Raw genomic sequence first — 16053 nt, forward strand, 5'->3', positions numbered from 1 at the left:
TCCTCATTGGCGAACTGGGATAATCTCTCTTACAGGTTGCTGAAGAGCTTCAGCAAGTGGAATCTTGTGCAGTTACATGGTATAAACAGGAAAAATTGCTTCTCTTCATTGTGTCCAAAGACAGTTTAGTAAAGGATTACGTCTTTAAAGAACTGCAGAAACATCTTCCAAGTCACGCGATCCCAGATGAACTTGTATTGATTGATGTACTGCCATTTACATCTCATGGTAAAATAATTTATAGCAGATATGTTTCATTGCCAAATAATGCTAATTGTATCCCTAACTAGTTAATGGTCACATATATCTTTATTATAAATGATACTAACATTTCTTATGATAGACTTTCTATTAAATCTTTGCATAATTAATTCCTTTCATCTTCAGAAAATCATGTTGGTAGGCGGTATTACTTCCATTTACAGATGAGGAAAATAAAGCTTCCAGAAGTTAAGTCATTAACTTAACGTTAGTACACTGTAGTACCTGTAGTACCAGCTACGCAGGGAGCGATGTAGAAGGATGTCTTGAGGACAGGAGTTCGAGACTGCAGGATGCTGTGAGCACACCTGTGAATAGCCACTGCACTCCAGTGGAGGCGACAATAGTGAGATCCCTAACTCAAAAAAAAAGCTAAGTAATTATCCCAAAATCACTTTGCTAGGTAGTAGTTATAGTAGGTAGGGTTCTCCAGAGAAACAGAACAAATACACATGGATAGAGATATGTAAAAAGGAGGGGTTAGTTCATGTGATTATGGAGATCATGAAATTCAGTGATCTGCCGTCTGCAGCCTGGAGACCCAGGAAAGCTGTGGTGTAGTGAAGGTGTGGTTAAGCCTGAGTCCTAAGGCCTGAGAACCAGGGGAAGTGATGCTGTAAATCCTAGTTCAAGGGCGGAAGAAGATGAGATGAGATGTCACAGTGTAAGCAATGAGGAGGAAAAGTGGGAAAGAGGGCAGATTCTTCGTTTCTTTGCCTTTTTTTCTATTCAGATATTCAGCATACTGGATGATCACAACTACTTTGGGGAGGCCAATCTACTTTACTGACTCTGTCTGTTCACATACTAACCTCATCCAGAGGCATTCTCACAAACACAGCTAGAGACAATGTTTAATCTGTCACCATAGCCCACTCAAGTTAACACATAAAATTAGCCATCACGGTAGCAGAATTGCAATTCTGTCTAGAACTGTTTGACTTCAAAATATAGGCTCTTAGTTGGCCCTGAATCAAGGCCAGCAGTTTGCTGAAGCTGCTGGTTTCAGGCAGGACCCTAAAAAATTATCTTTTTATGATCTGTTGGCCATTTCAGAACTTTGGAAATGTAATGGTCAATTCATTAAAAAGAAACAGTATGGCCGAGTGCCTGTAACTCAGTGAGTAGGGCGCCAGCCACATACACCACAGTTGGCGGGGTTCAAACCTGGCCCAGACCAGCTAAAAACAATGACAGGGCGGCGCCTGTGGCTCAGTGAGTGGGGCACCAGCCCCATATAGAGGGTGGTGGGTTGGAACCTTGCCCCAGCCAAATTGCAACAACAAAAATAAGTAAATAAATAAAAAACAACAACAATGATGGGGCAGCGCCTGTGGTTCAGTGAGTAGGGCACCGGCCCCATATACCGAGGGTGGCGGGTTCGAACCCGGCCCTGGCCAAACTGCAACAAAAAAATAGCCAGGTGTTGTAGCAGGCGCCTGTAGTCCCAGCTACTCTGGAGGCTGAGGCAAGAGAATCGCTTAAGCCCAAGAGTTGGAGTTTGCTGTGAGTTGTGACAGCACAGTACTCTACTGAGGGCAACAAAGCGAGACTCTGTCTCTAAGAAAAAAAACAACAACAATGACAACTGCAACAAAAATAATAGCCAGGCGTTGTGGCGGGCACCTGTAGTCCCAGCCAATCGGGAGACTTAGGCAAGAGAATCACTTAAGCCCAAGAGTTTGCAGTTGCTATGAGCTGTGACCCTATCGCACTCGACCAATGGCAAAATAGTGACACTCTGTCTCACACACACACAAAAAGTAGAAAGAAACAGTATGAGTCATTGATGATAGATGTGGTTAGTATTTATTTGTATTCTTAATACTGGGGTTCCAAAATATCTATAAAATATTATATTTATCTCATCAGTGCCAGAGCATTTGACTACATAAATATTATTATATTTATCTCAAGAGGATATTTGAGTTATTCCTTAAATTGTAATGCTGTTAAATCTTAATTACAGCCACCCCAAAATTACTGTGGGTTTTCACCCAAAATAAAAAGATGATTATACAGTATGAAAAAAAGGCTCTTAATGATCATATTATATTGTCTTCCCAATTCCATTTTTATTTAACATATACTTTAAAAAGTAGTAATTCCGGGCGGCGCTTGTGGCTCAAGTTGGTAAGGCGCCGGCCCCATATACCGAGGGTGGCGGGTTCAAACCCGGCCCCGGCTGAACTGCAACCAAAAAATAGCCGGACGTTGTGGCGGGCGCCTGTAGTCCCAGCTACTTGGGAGGCTGAGGCAAGAGAATCGCTTAAGCCCAGGAGTTGGAGGTTGCTGTGAGCTGTGTGATGCCATGGCACTCTACCGAGGGCCATAAAGTGAGACTCTGTCTCTACAAAAAAAACAAAAAAAGCAAAAAAAAATAAAAAAAAAAAAAATAAAAAGTAGTAATTCCTCAGTTAACAGAACTATTTCTTTAGCTTTTAAATTAGACAAACATTAGCTCCTACTTTTCTATTTTCTTACCTGTTATTCTGCATCCTTGGTAGCATCAAACTACTTTGTTCAGAATTGATTATGTATGACAAACTCTTTGTTCTGTTCTATAGGACGTCTAAGCTTTACAGTGAAAAATGTGATCCAGGAATATGTAAAGGCTTTGAGGTGAAATTTAAAAATGTTATCTTGAGACATTTGTTATTTCTCTCTTATATTAAGGCAAGATTGATGTTTCTGAGTTAAACAAGTTATATTTGAACTACATACACTTGAAGTCTGAGTATAAGCTCAACGGAAAAGAGGAACTTTGGGAAAAATTACAGTATTTCTGGAAGGTACAACTTTTTATTTTTATTTTTATTTTATTTATTTTTGAGACAGAATTTCACTACGTTACCCTCAGTAGAGTGCTGTGGCGTCACAGCTCACAGCAACCTCCAACTCTTGGACTTAAGCAATTCTCTTGCTTCAGTCTCCCAAGTAGCTGGGACTACAGGCACTCACCATAATGACCGGCTATTTTTTGTTGCAATTATCATTGTTGTTTAGTTGGCCTGGGCTGAGTTCGAACCCGCCAGCCCCGGTGTATGTGGCTGATGCTGAAACCACTGTTTATGGGTGCCAAGCCAGGTACAATTTTTTAAATACAAATTTATTATTATAAAGAGGTCATCTTATGTCTTTAGGGAATGATATCCTAATATCAGGTAAAATAAAGTCAGGTAGAATTTTCTAAGAATTTTATTGCCTTTCAGATATTATAGCTTCATTTATTCAATTTTTATTAAAAAGAAGAGTTAGATTCTCTCCTATAAGATTAGATTACTTTCCCCACAAAGAAATATGTTGGAAGTGAGGCAGTCATATACAAGTAGACAAACCTGTCTTGACAAAACTGTTTCTCTAAGAGAGGCAGTGGAATATACCTAACACCTGGTTAGAGCTGAAATCATACCCAGGTCTTATCTGCCACAATCTTTTCTCTGTTATAGTTAGGGCTTACCTCATTATTCCAAAAGAACTTTCAGTAACAACGAGTGTTTCTGCTTAAGATAATTTATTTTTTAACATATATATAAGTCTTGGGTGGCACCTGTAGCTCAGTGGGTAGGGTGCCAAACACAGACTAAACCTGGTGGGTTCGAACCCGGCCCAGGCCCGCTAAAACAACAATGACAATTGCAACAAAAGATAGCTGGGCATTGTGGCAGTTGCCCATACTCCCAGCTGTTTGGGAGGCTGAGGCAAGAGAATTAGCTTAAGCTCAAGAGTTTGAGGTTGCTGTGAGTTGTGATGCCACAGCACTCTACCGAGGGTGACATAGTAAAACTCTGTCTCAAAAAAAAGAACAAAACAAAAAAACAGTCAACACATGGGGGTGGTCAACATGAGGAACTGGGCCCACTGTACTGCTGTGGACATGTGCATGCTGAGTTTATAAAAATCAGATCAACTTAAGAAGGTGGTCAATGTAGCAAGGGGGTCGACTATGGAGGTTTTACTGTATATTTTCAGTTTTTGAGTTTATGACAAAATTTGTAGTATAGTGATGGTCTCCTTTAATGTAAAGAAAATGATGTGAAACTTTATTTTATTATTAAAAATATTCATTTTATGTTTCTTGCATCATGAATGTAGTCACTGTCATCTCCTAAGTTACCTTTATGTCAATGTACTTCTCTCTTCTCTCATCTGTAGTCTATTCTGAGTCTCTCTGAAGATCTTTTGAAGGTTCCTGATGAGTCATTCTTCTTAAATAGTGGTGGCGATTCCTTAAAGTCCATACGACTCCTCAATGAGATTGAAAAACTTATTGGTGTATCCGTACCCGGGCTTCTGGAAATGATTCTCAGCAGTTCCCTTTTAGAAATTTACAATCACATCCTTCAAACCGTGTTTCCAGATGAAGATCTGACACTCAGCAAGAGTTGTACCACAAAAAGGAAACTCAGCGACATTAATCAAGAGGAAGCTGGTGGCAAATCTCTGCATCAGAAATCTGCCATACCTTTAAATTGCGACAGTGAGATTAAGGCCTTTGTGCTCAGCAGGGGGAATCAGGTTTTGTCTGTGGACCCTACTATGTCTTTAACTAAGTTAGGAAACTGCCCTTCCGTCTGTTCTTCTGATTTAATTTTACAGACAAACAGTCAAAATTCGAAAAGCTTAAATCCTCCAGCTCTTGTCAGGAAGTCAAAAGACCTATTCTTTGTTGCAGAAGTTTCTGAAAAGGGGAAACCTGTGGCAGAGCCTGAGAAAACAGAGTTATGCGTGCGGTGGAGGTCGGACACAGGCAAATGTGTAGACGCTTCACCACTAGTTGTGATACCAGCTTCTGATAAGTCCTCTGCGACTGTGTACGTTGGTTCCCATTCTCACAGAATGAAGGCAGTTGACCTTTACTCAGGGAAAGTGAAATGGGAACAGATTTTGGGAGATCGAATTGAATCTTCAGCATGTGTATCTAAGTGTGGAAACTTTATTATAGTGGGTAAGTTTTTGAATTTGAGGTTTGCAGAGTTAAATTGAATTGCTATATAATAATGCTGATAAGACCAAGTTAAATTAAAAAAAAAATCTGTTTATGGTGGATTTTGGTTCCTGTCCGAAAATAATAGTTAACCATGTGCTGATTAACAGTGTGGGCCTTGGATTGGAACCTAGTTCTATAGCTGTTCTGAGCTCTGTGACATTTGGCAAGTTGCTGAACCTCTCAGAACTTTTATTTTTCTTTTGGGTAAAATGGGAAAAATAATAAAACATGTTGCATCACAAAGGATCCCAAAACCTAACAATCGATAGCAACATATATAATCTCATGGTGAAGAATTTAGGAGCATTTAGATGGCAGTTCTGGCTCAGGGTCTCATGTGCCTGTAGCCAGTGAAAGCTTGACATGGTCTGGATAGTGTTTTTCTGAGATGGCACAGTCACATGGCTACAAGCAGAAAGCCTCAGTTCTTTGCCGGCTCTTGGCAGAAGTCTCAGTTCTTTCCACACAAACCTCCCTGTAGAATGCTTGAATGCCCTCACAGCAAGGCAGCTAACTTTCCTCAGAGTGAAGGGGCCCAAAGAGCGCAAGTAAAGAGGAACCCAGTTCTTTTTAGGAGCTAGTCTCCTAAATGCTGTGCCATTGTTTTTGTTTTATTCTGTTCATTTGAACTGCATCACTCAGTTCAATCCAGACTCAAGAGGATGGAAGTTAGGCTCCAAAACCATCAGAATTATCATGGAGCTTTTGGGGGAATTAAGTGAGATAATGGCTTGTGCATCCAGTGGTACCTCAGTGATAACTGCCTCCAGCTGCTGTTTCTTTAAGGTGTGGGTGACTTCGACTTCTTGGGTGTCCTGGGTGTAGTATCTCTGACTACCACTCTGGTTTTACTCTCCCAACTATAGTAGGTTTCACTGTATATGCTCATGTGATCTTCATCAGAACTTTGCAGGCTAGGTGTTAGGGAATGTATTTCCCTCCTTGTGCTATCCTAGCTGGGGTTCACCTGAATCTGAATTTGATTCTTCTCTTTAAACATCTGCGTTTTGAAAATTATACTACAGGAAACTTTCAGTTGTACAGGTGAAAGATCTGGTCACCAGTTCTCTACTAGTTCCCGTCCATGAAACTCAGCTCATTGAGATTCCTGTTTGTACCCCGAATGTCTAGACAAGGCCTGTGGCCCATGATGGTCCCTCAGAACTTACAAAAAACTTTTTATTAAGATAGTATTTAATATACAGTAAAACTCATCCTTTTTAGTATATAGTCTCTGAATTTTGGCAAATATATACAGCATGTAAATGCTACCACAATCAAAAGTCCACTACCCCAAAATATTTCCGTGCTGCTTGGGAGTCTTATCCCTGTCCATACTGCTACCAAGCCACTGATGGGTTTCTGTCCCTCTAGTCTTGCCTTTTCCAGGATATCATACAAATAAAATTATGTAGTACGTAGCCCTCGAGACTGGTTTCTTTTACTTACCTTAATGGTGGAGATTCGTTCATACTGTGGTGTGTGTAGATAATGGTGGAGATTGTGGTGTGCGTCAGAACCTAGTTTCTTTTTGTTGTTGAGTATTCTGTTGTGTGGATGCACCCAGTTTGCTTATCCGTTCACATTTGGGTTGTTTCTGGTTTTGTTAATTGTGAATAAGACGTGTATAAACATCTGTGATTGTGTAAACCTGAGTTTTAATTTCAGTTGGGTCAGTACAGGGTGGGGAGGGGCTGCTGGATTGTCTGGTTGTTAAGTGTAGCTTTAAATGTATAAGGAACTGCCAAATTGTTTGTCAAAGGTACTGAACCACTTTTTTGTTACCACCATCAATTTGTGTGTTCTGTTTTATTTTCTTTTGTTGAGACAGAGTATCATTCTGTTGCTCTGGGTAGAGTGCCACGCCATTATCATGGCATCGTCATCACGGCAGCCTCAAACTCTTGGGCTCAAGCGATCCTCTTGCCTCAGCCGCCCAAATAGCTGGGACTACAGACAAATGCTGTAACACTGGGCTAATTTTTTCTATTTTTAGTAGAGACAGGGTCTTGCACTTGCTCAGGCTGGTCTCGAACTCCTGAGCTCAAGCTGTCAACTCACCTCAGCCTCCCACAGCCATGAGCCACTGTGCCCAGCCCCACCTTCAGTTTGTGAGAGGTCTGATTGTTCCTCATCCTCACTAAGACTTGACATTGTCAGTTTAATCATTCAAATAATCATGGAGTGTATAGTTTTAATTTGCTCTTCTCTGGTGACTAATGATATTGAGCATCTTTTCAGAAGCTCATTTTCTATCATTTTTTTGTTTTCTTGTTTGAGACAGAGTTTTACTCTGGCACCCTCACTAGAGTGCTATGACTTTATAGCTCATAGCAACCTCAAGTTCTTGGGCTCAAGCGATCTTATTGCCTCAGTTTTTTCTATTTTTTAGTAGAGATGGGGTATCTCTTTTACTCAGGCTGGTTTCAAACTCCTGAGCTCAAGCAACCCACCTGCCTTGGCCTCCCAGAGAGCTAGGATTACAGGTGTGAGCCACTGCACTCAGCCCTATGTATCTTTTATGAAGTGTGTATCACCCACAGTAGAGTGCTGTGGCGTCACAGCTCACAGTAACCGCTAACTCTTGGGCTTAAGAGATTCTTTTGCCTCAGCCTCTCAAGTAGCTGGGACTACAGGTGCCTGCCACAATGCCTGGCTATTTTTTTTTTTTCTTGCAGTTGTCATTGTTGTTTTAGCAGGCCCGGGCCAGGTTCGAACCCACCTGCCTCAGTTTATATGGCCAGCACCCTATGCACTGAGCTACCGGCACTGAGCCCTTTTGCCCATTTTTTGTTTAAGGTTTATTTCTTCCTGAAAGAAGGATGTTTTGATTTTATTGTGCATTTTATCAACACATACTACAGTGTACAAAACATGTTTAAACCCTGCATTCAAACACAATTTCATATATGAAAGTCACAGTGCTGTTCTGCCCACAGTTTTGAAGAATTATATACAACATGCTATTTTTATATTTCTATAACTAGTGTGTTATGAGGCATATAACACATATGTAATGGAAAAGATAGCAATAGAATAGATATAACCCATAAAAGCAAGTATATTTTTTAAAGTATTTATTTTTTAATTTTTTTTTAATCATAACTGTATAATTATGGGGTACAAAATGCTGATTTGATATCTAACGTAGAATGCTTCAGTCAGACTGGTTAACATAACCATCATCACACTTATTTGTCTATTGTGGTAAGACCTTTATACTATATTCTTTTGCCCATTTTTCATTGTTATGATTGTTTTCTGTTGAGTTTTGAGTGATTACGTATTCTAAAGACAGGTCCTTTATTAGATACGTGTTTTGCAAGTTTTCTCCCAGTCTGTGGTTTGTTTCTTCATTCTTTTAACAGAGTATCTTTTGAAGAGGAATTCTTAATTTTGATGAAGTCCATTTTATCTGGTTGGTTTTTTTTTTAATGGGTCAGGCTTTTGGTGTCATAGCTAAGGAATCTTTGTGTAACCCAAGGCCACAAGGATTTTCTTCTGCATTTTCTTTTGGAATTGAACTGAACTGAAAGAAATCTATACCCAGCTGAGTTCTGGGATGTTCTACTATGTAGGACATTTCCCTTTGCCCCTCTAAGCAGGCCACTACTCTCTTGCTACTAAGTAGTAACTTCCAAAAAAAAAAAATGAGAGCACAAAAAATATGTTGGGAATTGAGCCTCAAGTGAGCAGCAGTGGCCACAGCATTGGCTTCGTCTGTAAAGTGGGGGGGCAATGAAATCGCTATAGATGGCTGTCCCCCAATTCTGCTTCCTCTGATTTATATGCTTTTCAGGGAACTTGAGTGACCTTCACTCTGCAGATTTTTACCACCTCTGTTTCCAGCTAGGTTATTTAGACTACCCCGAGGTCAGGGACTGCTGCCCTATCTTCTCATCTGTAGCAGGGATTTGGGAGAAGCAGTTAACTGTAGTTGTTTAGAGCATAGGCTCTAGCACTTGACTTCTTAGATGCAAATGTTGGTTCTGCCACATATTAGCTGTGTGATTTTGCCCTAGTAACATAATCTATGCTTCAATTTTGTCATCTATAAAATGTGGTTGTAATAGTGCTTCACTGTGAGAATTAAATGAGTTAATAAATGTAAAATGTTAGAGTAGCACCTGGCACATAGTAAGTGCTCAGTGAACATCTTCTTACACTGGGCATTTATCTACATTATCTGAATTATTGCAATAACCTTTGAACTAGATAAATCCTTGTTCTGCAGAAAAATAATTAGAGGCTCAGCAATGCTAGGTAATCTGTCCAGTGATGGACATAATGAGATTTGAAACCAGACATGTTAAAGCTCTCTACCACAGTATGTTATTATTTTCTCAGTAGTGAAGGACTTTAAAAAATAAGGCACACATTACTGAAATTTACATCACATGAGCGGTAATTTAAATTTACATCCCATTACTGAAATTTAAATCAAATGAGCAGAACATAGAACCTATATACACGTGAATAGCCCTGAATATAAATCGTCATGATTTTGGCTAAAGAATTATTTTCAAGTGACAAATCTAAATCTCATCTTTCATATTTTCTTTCCCTACAGGCTGTTATGATGGATTAGTTTATGTTCTAAAAAGTAGTACTGGAGAAAAGTACTGGATGTTCACTACGGAAGATGCTGTCAAAAGCTCGGCAACAGTGGATCCAACCACAGGACTCCTGTACATTGGCTCTCATGACCAGCATGCATATGCTTTAGATATTTATGTAAGAATTCACCTCGTCCGTCTAACACAGTGGTTCTCAACCTGTGGGTTCTCAACCTGTGGGCACAGAACTGTATTAAAGGCTCGCGGCATTAGGAAGGTTGAGAACCATTGATCTAACACCATAAACACAGAAGAGCAAGAAACTGTCAGGTGCTGTGGAGCCTGGGAACAGGTGGTAACTATTTCCCAAGATTAGCATTGTGATCTGGGAAGAATAAAGCATTTATTAAGTCTTAATATCTTAAGACATTTTGAACTTATTTACTAAATTTACCACAAATAAGTTTTCTGTTCAGAGTTTTGAAATGTAAAGAACTTAGAATTAGCATCTTGACAATTGGAAAAAATCATAAAGGAGGATATCTGATATTTTAAGAACTCGTTACATAAAAGCAAAAAATTTTCTATTAAGAATTAACAAAATTTAGGGCGGTGCCTGTGGCTCAAGGAGTAGGGTGCCGGCTCCATATACTGGAGGTGGTGGGTTCAAACCCAGCCCTGGCCAAAAAACTGAAAACAAACAAAAAAATTAACAAAATTTAAAGAAGCACGCTGAGAAAACATTGTAATGAAAAGTGAAAAAGTTAAAATTCATTTATATTTATTGTAAATGAAAATAAAAAGCAAATACAAATTAATAACAGATATAAAGGTCCGGATAGGAAAATAAACAAGGGACATAAACACACAGGACCCCCAAAAAGAAATGGCCAGAAAATGTGTAGAAATATTTCACGCCTTTAATATTTAAGTCACAGGAGTGAAAATTTAAAACTATCAGATGGAAACACAAATGATGTTCGATTAGAAAAGATTTAATTACAGTGACAGTAAATGCTGGTAATAGTGGGTTGAAGTTATAACTGGTGAAGCCTCTAAGGAAAACAGTTTGGCTATATGGAGCAAGTTCATATCCTTTAATCCAGTAAAATTCTTTTTCTAAGAATCTATCTTGGCAAAATAATTAGAAACATGGACAAATATTTGCACCAAGATGTCTATTTCCAAGAAATTAGTTACAAAAAAATTTTCAATGACAAAGATAAATTATTTATGTTCATATGGGATATTATACATCAAAATTGTATTGTAATAGTTTTACACAGTAAGTGAGCAAAGCATGATTACCAAGTTGTATATTCAGAATGATCTCGTGTGTATATGTACACACATACAATCACAAGCAAAAGCAAAATAATTTGCTTTCTTATTTTCAGAGTAAGACATGTGTTTGGAAGTTAAAATGTGGAGGAACTGTCTTTTCTTCTCCTTGTCTGAGCCTGAACCCCCATCATCTGTACTGTGCTACACTGGGAGGACTTTTACTGGCTGTAAATCCTGTACGTGAGGAATAATATGTATTGATCTTATCTTATTTTTTTAAATTTCTTTTAGAATTTTGCTTTGAATTCTGAAAGTTTGAGTAGTTTCGGTTAATTATAGTCCACATATCACTGAACTAGAATTCATTAAAAATGATTGGTATGAAACCCGGAAAGATGACAGAATCTAAGTGTGTATGTCTTTCGTCTATATTTTAAATTGGCAGAATTTTTTCATACTAAGATCTTCGTGTTCATCATGAGGATAGATTTTCGGTGCTAGTTATTTCTTTCCTGGTTTATTGCAGGTTTTTCTCCTAGTTTTCATAAATAGCACTGATTCATTTTATAGCTGTATATATGAGGTCTGACAGTTAACTTCATGAACTCATCCTGGAAAAAGCACTACACACCTCACTGCTGAATGTCACTACTGTCACCTTTGAAGTACTTCCCTTGGGAAGCTATGCACCAATGCCAGTGCCTAGTCCACCTTTCAAAGCGATTTTGGAACTTTTATCTGAAATGACCATCAGAACTATTGTTGTAGAAGGTCTACAGTTAAGTTCACAAACTTGCCACTGAGTTTTTATGTTGAAAGCACTGTACAGACAACTTGATAAGGTTTTATAACCTTGGTGTATCAGCGTCTCACATCTGTGTTCACGTCAGTGCGTGGTAGTGTCTCGCTGAGTGGCATTCATCACTGTTGAGTTTTTTTGTGTGCCCTATGGTGATAGCTCCAATGGTCATTCCAGAAAAAGAGTCCCAGAATTGCTTTGAAGGGTGGACTTGGTGCTGGCAATGGTGCGTAGCTTCCCAAGGGAAGTACTTTAAAGGTGACTAGTAATATTCATCCAATAGGTATGTGGCACCTTTTTCTAGGATGAGTTCATGAACTCATATATGTATTAGCTAGCTTCATTTATGTCAGTATTTTCTGATATTTTAGTTCTGCCTCAGAGAAACTTATGGGTTTGTTTTATAAAGGATAATCAATTACTGGAATAATTTCAAATGCTGTGAATTTCTTTTTGCCCGTGACAGGCTACTGGGAACATAATTTGGAAACATTCCTGTGGAAAGCCACTCTTCTCTTCTCCGCAGTGTTGCTTACAATATATTTGCATTGGCTGTGTTGATGGGAATTTACTCTGCTTTACTCACTTGGGAGAACAGGTAAAAATTTCTAGTTTTATTATACATCTCTGTCAAAGGCATGGTAGATGATGACAATTGAAGTAAAATTTTAAACATTATATTTATTTATTTATAGAGTCACACTTGTTAACCTGTGGTAGAGTGCTGTGGCGTGATATCTCACAGCCACCTCAAACTCCTGGGCTCAAGTGATCCTCTTGCCTCAGCCTTCCAAGTAGCTGGGACTACAGACGACCACCACACTGCCTGGCTAGTTTATTTGTTTGTTTTTTTTTTTTTTTTTTTTTAGGGACAGAGTCTCACTCTTGCTTAGACTGGTCTCAAACTCCTGAACTCCAGCAATACACCTGTCTCAGTCTCCCAGAGTGCTTGGATTACAGGCATGAGTCACTGTCCCCAGCCTAAACATTGTATTTTAATTAACAAGATATGGGTTTCTTAATTTTGAAATGATAATATAGTAGGATTAAAAAATTTCCACTGAAACATTATTATCCTTCTTTTGTCATCTCCCTCTATTTTTGAAAATTTACTATATGGTTTTTAGCAAATTTTATTATAACTTCTATTGAGAAAGTTCAAAGAAGTCCCTGCTTTTCAATTTATACAAATATTTCTACATATTTATGCATTAGGTGATCTTTTGTTACACTCAGAGTATGTAATGATCAAGTTAGGGTGTTCAGGGTGTCTGTCACCTGAAGTATTTACCATTTCTATGTGTTGGCATAATTTCAAGTTCTCCCTTGTAGCTATTTTGAAATATGAAATAAATTATTTTTAATTGTAATTATCCTGTTCTGCTATTGAATGTTAGAACTTTTGTTTAACTGTATATTTCTACCCATTAACTATCCTATCTTGATCCCACTTCTACCCCCAAACCCTTCCCAGCTTCTAGTATCTATAATTCTATTCTTTACCTCTGTGAGATCAACTTTTTCAGTTCCCATATCTGAATGAGGACATGGATATTTGTCTTTCTGTGCCTGGCTTATTTCACTTAACACATGACCTCCAGTCCTATCCATGTTGCTGCAAATGACATGTTTAACTTTTTTTTATGGCTCAATAGTATACCATTTTCTTCATTCCTCCATCAATGGACAGTTGATTGCCTATCTTTGATATGTGAATAGTAATTCCATAAACCTGGGAGATACAGTATCCGTTGTTTTAATAATGGTCGTTCTAACTAACATGGTGCTTTTTCCTTGTGGTTTTGGTTTGCCTTTCCCTGATGATTAGTGAAGTTAAGCTTTTTTCACCTGTTGGCCACTTGTGTATCTTTTTTTGAGAAATGTCCACTATTTTTTTTTGTCCACTTCTTAATGGAATTATGTTTGTTTTTTACTGTTGAGTTTGCATTCCTTGTATATTTGAGATGTTAGTCACTTGTCAGACTGTCCATTCACGCTTTTTAGTTTAAGATAGTCTCATCTGTCCATTTTTGTTTGTTGCCTGAGCTTTTAAGGTCTTAGCCATAAAGTCTTTGCTTAAACCATGTCCCGAAGTGTTATTCCTGTGTCTTTTTCCAGTAGTTCTTTAGTTTTGGGTCTTATGTTTAAGTCTGTAGTCCATCTTGAGTTGATTTTTGCATATGGTGAGAGAGAGGGGTCTAGTCATGCTTTTGCATATAGATAATCAGTTTTGCTAGCACCGTTTATTGAAGAGGGTATCCTTTTCCCAATATATGCTTTTGGCACCTTTGTCAAAAATCAGCTGTAAATATGTGAGTTTATTTCTAGGTTCTCTGTTCTTTTCCATTGGTCTATGTATCTGCTTTCCTACCAACACCATGCTGTTTTGCTTACTATAGCTTTGTGGGGTGTGTGTGTATGTGTGTATACATACAGGTTTTTTTTTTTTTTTTTTTTGAGACAGAGTCTCACTTTTTCACCCGTGGTAGAGTGCCATGGTCTAATAGCTCACAGCAACCTGAAACTTTTGGGCTGAAGTGATTCTTTTACCTCAGACTGCCAAGTAGCTGGGACTACAGGCACCCACCACAATGCCTGGCTATTTTTAGGGGTGGGGTCTCGCTCTAGCTCAGGCTGGTCTGGAATCTATAAGCTCAGGCAGTCCACCACCTCAGCCTCCCAGAGTGCTGGGATTACAGGCATGAGCCATGCATCCAGCCAGCTTTGAAGTATATTTTGATATCCCACAGTGATGTTCAGCTTCATTTTTTTTCTTGCTTAGAATTTCTTTGGCTATTTGAATTCTTTTTTGGTACGAATTTTGAATGAATTTGAATTTCTATTTCTGTGAAAAATAACTTTGATAGGGATTGCATTAAATTTGCAGATTGCTTTGGTAGTATGGTCATTTTAACACTTCATGCCTTTAAAACATGAGCGTGGAATGCCTTCCACTTGTTTCCATCCTCTTCAGCTTCTTTTATCAGCAGTGTTCAGTATTTTGTAGTTTTCTTTGTAGAGGTCTTTCACCTCTTTAGCTAAATTTATTCTTAGAGTTACAGTGTTTCCTTTTGTTTGGTTGGAGGTTTGTTTTAGTTTTGTTTTTGTATCTATCGTAAATGGGATTGCCTTTTTTGATTTCTTTCTCAGCTAGGTCATCATTGTCGTATAGAAATGCTACTAATTTTGGTATGTTGGTTTTGTGTCCTGCAACTTTGGATATATTTATCATACCTAAGAATTTATTGGTTTTTCTAGATATAAGATAATGTCATCTGCAAAGAAGGATGATTTGACTTTTCTTTATTCCTTTTATTTCTTTCTCTTGCCAGATTGCTCTGGCTAGGATAGCCAGTTCTGTATTGAATAGGAGTAGTGAAAGTAGGCATCCTTCCCTTTTTCCATTTCTTAGAGGAAAGACTTTCAGCTTTTCCCTGTTCAGTTTGATTTGTGTCATATATGTCCTGCCTTATGTGAGATATGTTCTTTCAATGCCTAGATTGTTGAGAGTTTTTATCATGAAAAAATATGGTAAGGCATGGCACCCGTGGCTCAGTGAGTAGGGTGCCGGCCCCACATACCGAGGGTGGCGGGTTCAAACCCGGCCCCAGCCAAACTGCAACAAAAAATATCCAGGCGTTGTGGCGGGCACCTGTAGTCCCAGCTACTTGGGAGGCTGAGGCAGGAGAATTGCATAAGCCCAAGAGTTGGAGGTTGCTGTAAGCTGTCACGTCACGGCACTCTACCAAGGGCAACAAAGTAAGACTGTCTCAAAAAAAAATTTTTTTTTAAATAAATAAAGAAAAGAAAAAATATGGTAAGATACATGATTAGAAAACTGAGATGGGAGAGTCACTTGAGGTTAGGAGTTTGAGACAAGCCTGGCCAACATAGTGAGACCCCATCTTTACAACAATTCTAAAAATTAATCAGGCATGGTGGTGTGTACCTATAGTCCTAGCTACTTGGGATATTGAGGCAGGAGGATCACTGGAGCCCTTGGAGTTTGATGTTGCAGTGAGATATAATTGTGCCACTGTACTCTAGCTTGGATGGGAGAGTGAGATCCTGTCTCTAAAAGAATTTATTTTATTTTACTTTTTTTTTGAGACAAAGTCTCACTATTTTGCCCTGGCTAGAGTGCTAGGGTGTCACAGCTCACA

At 38.7% G+C, this 16053-nt stretch overlaps 1 protein-coding gene and 1 non-coding gene across 8 annotated transcripts in view; both read left to right on the plus strand.

Moving 5' to 3' along the window:
- Positions 1–16053, plus strand: part of AASDH (aminoadipate-semialdehyde dehydrogenase) — a 43532-nt gene that overhangs the window by 22513 nt on the left and 4966 nt on the right. For all 7 annotated transcript variants that reach the window (XM_053606057.1, XM_053606058.1, XM_053606059.1 and 4 more), the window contains 6 exons: positions 36–228; positions 2938–3053; positions 4417–5209; positions 9822–9985; positions 11205–11327; positions 12357–12488. In XM_053606057.1, coding sequence (XP_053462032.1) covers positions 36–228; positions 2938–3053; positions 4417–5209; positions 9822–9985; positions 11205–11327; positions 12357–12488 — 1521 coding nt within the window. The remainder of the gene's footprint in view (positions 1–35; positions 229–2937; positions 3054–4416; positions 5210–9821; positions 9986–11204; positions 11328–12356; positions 12489–16053) is intronic.
- Positions 1224–1360, plus strand: LOC128597989 (small nucleolar RNA SNORA2/SNORA34 family). Its single transcript, XR_008383518.1, has one exon. It is a non-coding gene; the product is annotated as a small nucleolar RNA SNORA2/SNORA34 family (small nucleolar RNA).

The sequence above is a fragment of the Nycticebus coucang genome, chromosome 10 (assembly GCF_027406575.1).
Source record: "Nycticebus coucang isolate mNycCou1 chromosome 10, mNycCou1.pri, whole genome shotgun sequence".
NCBI lineage: Eukaryota > Metazoa > Chordata > Mammalia > Primates > Lorisidae > Nycticebus > Nycticebus coucang.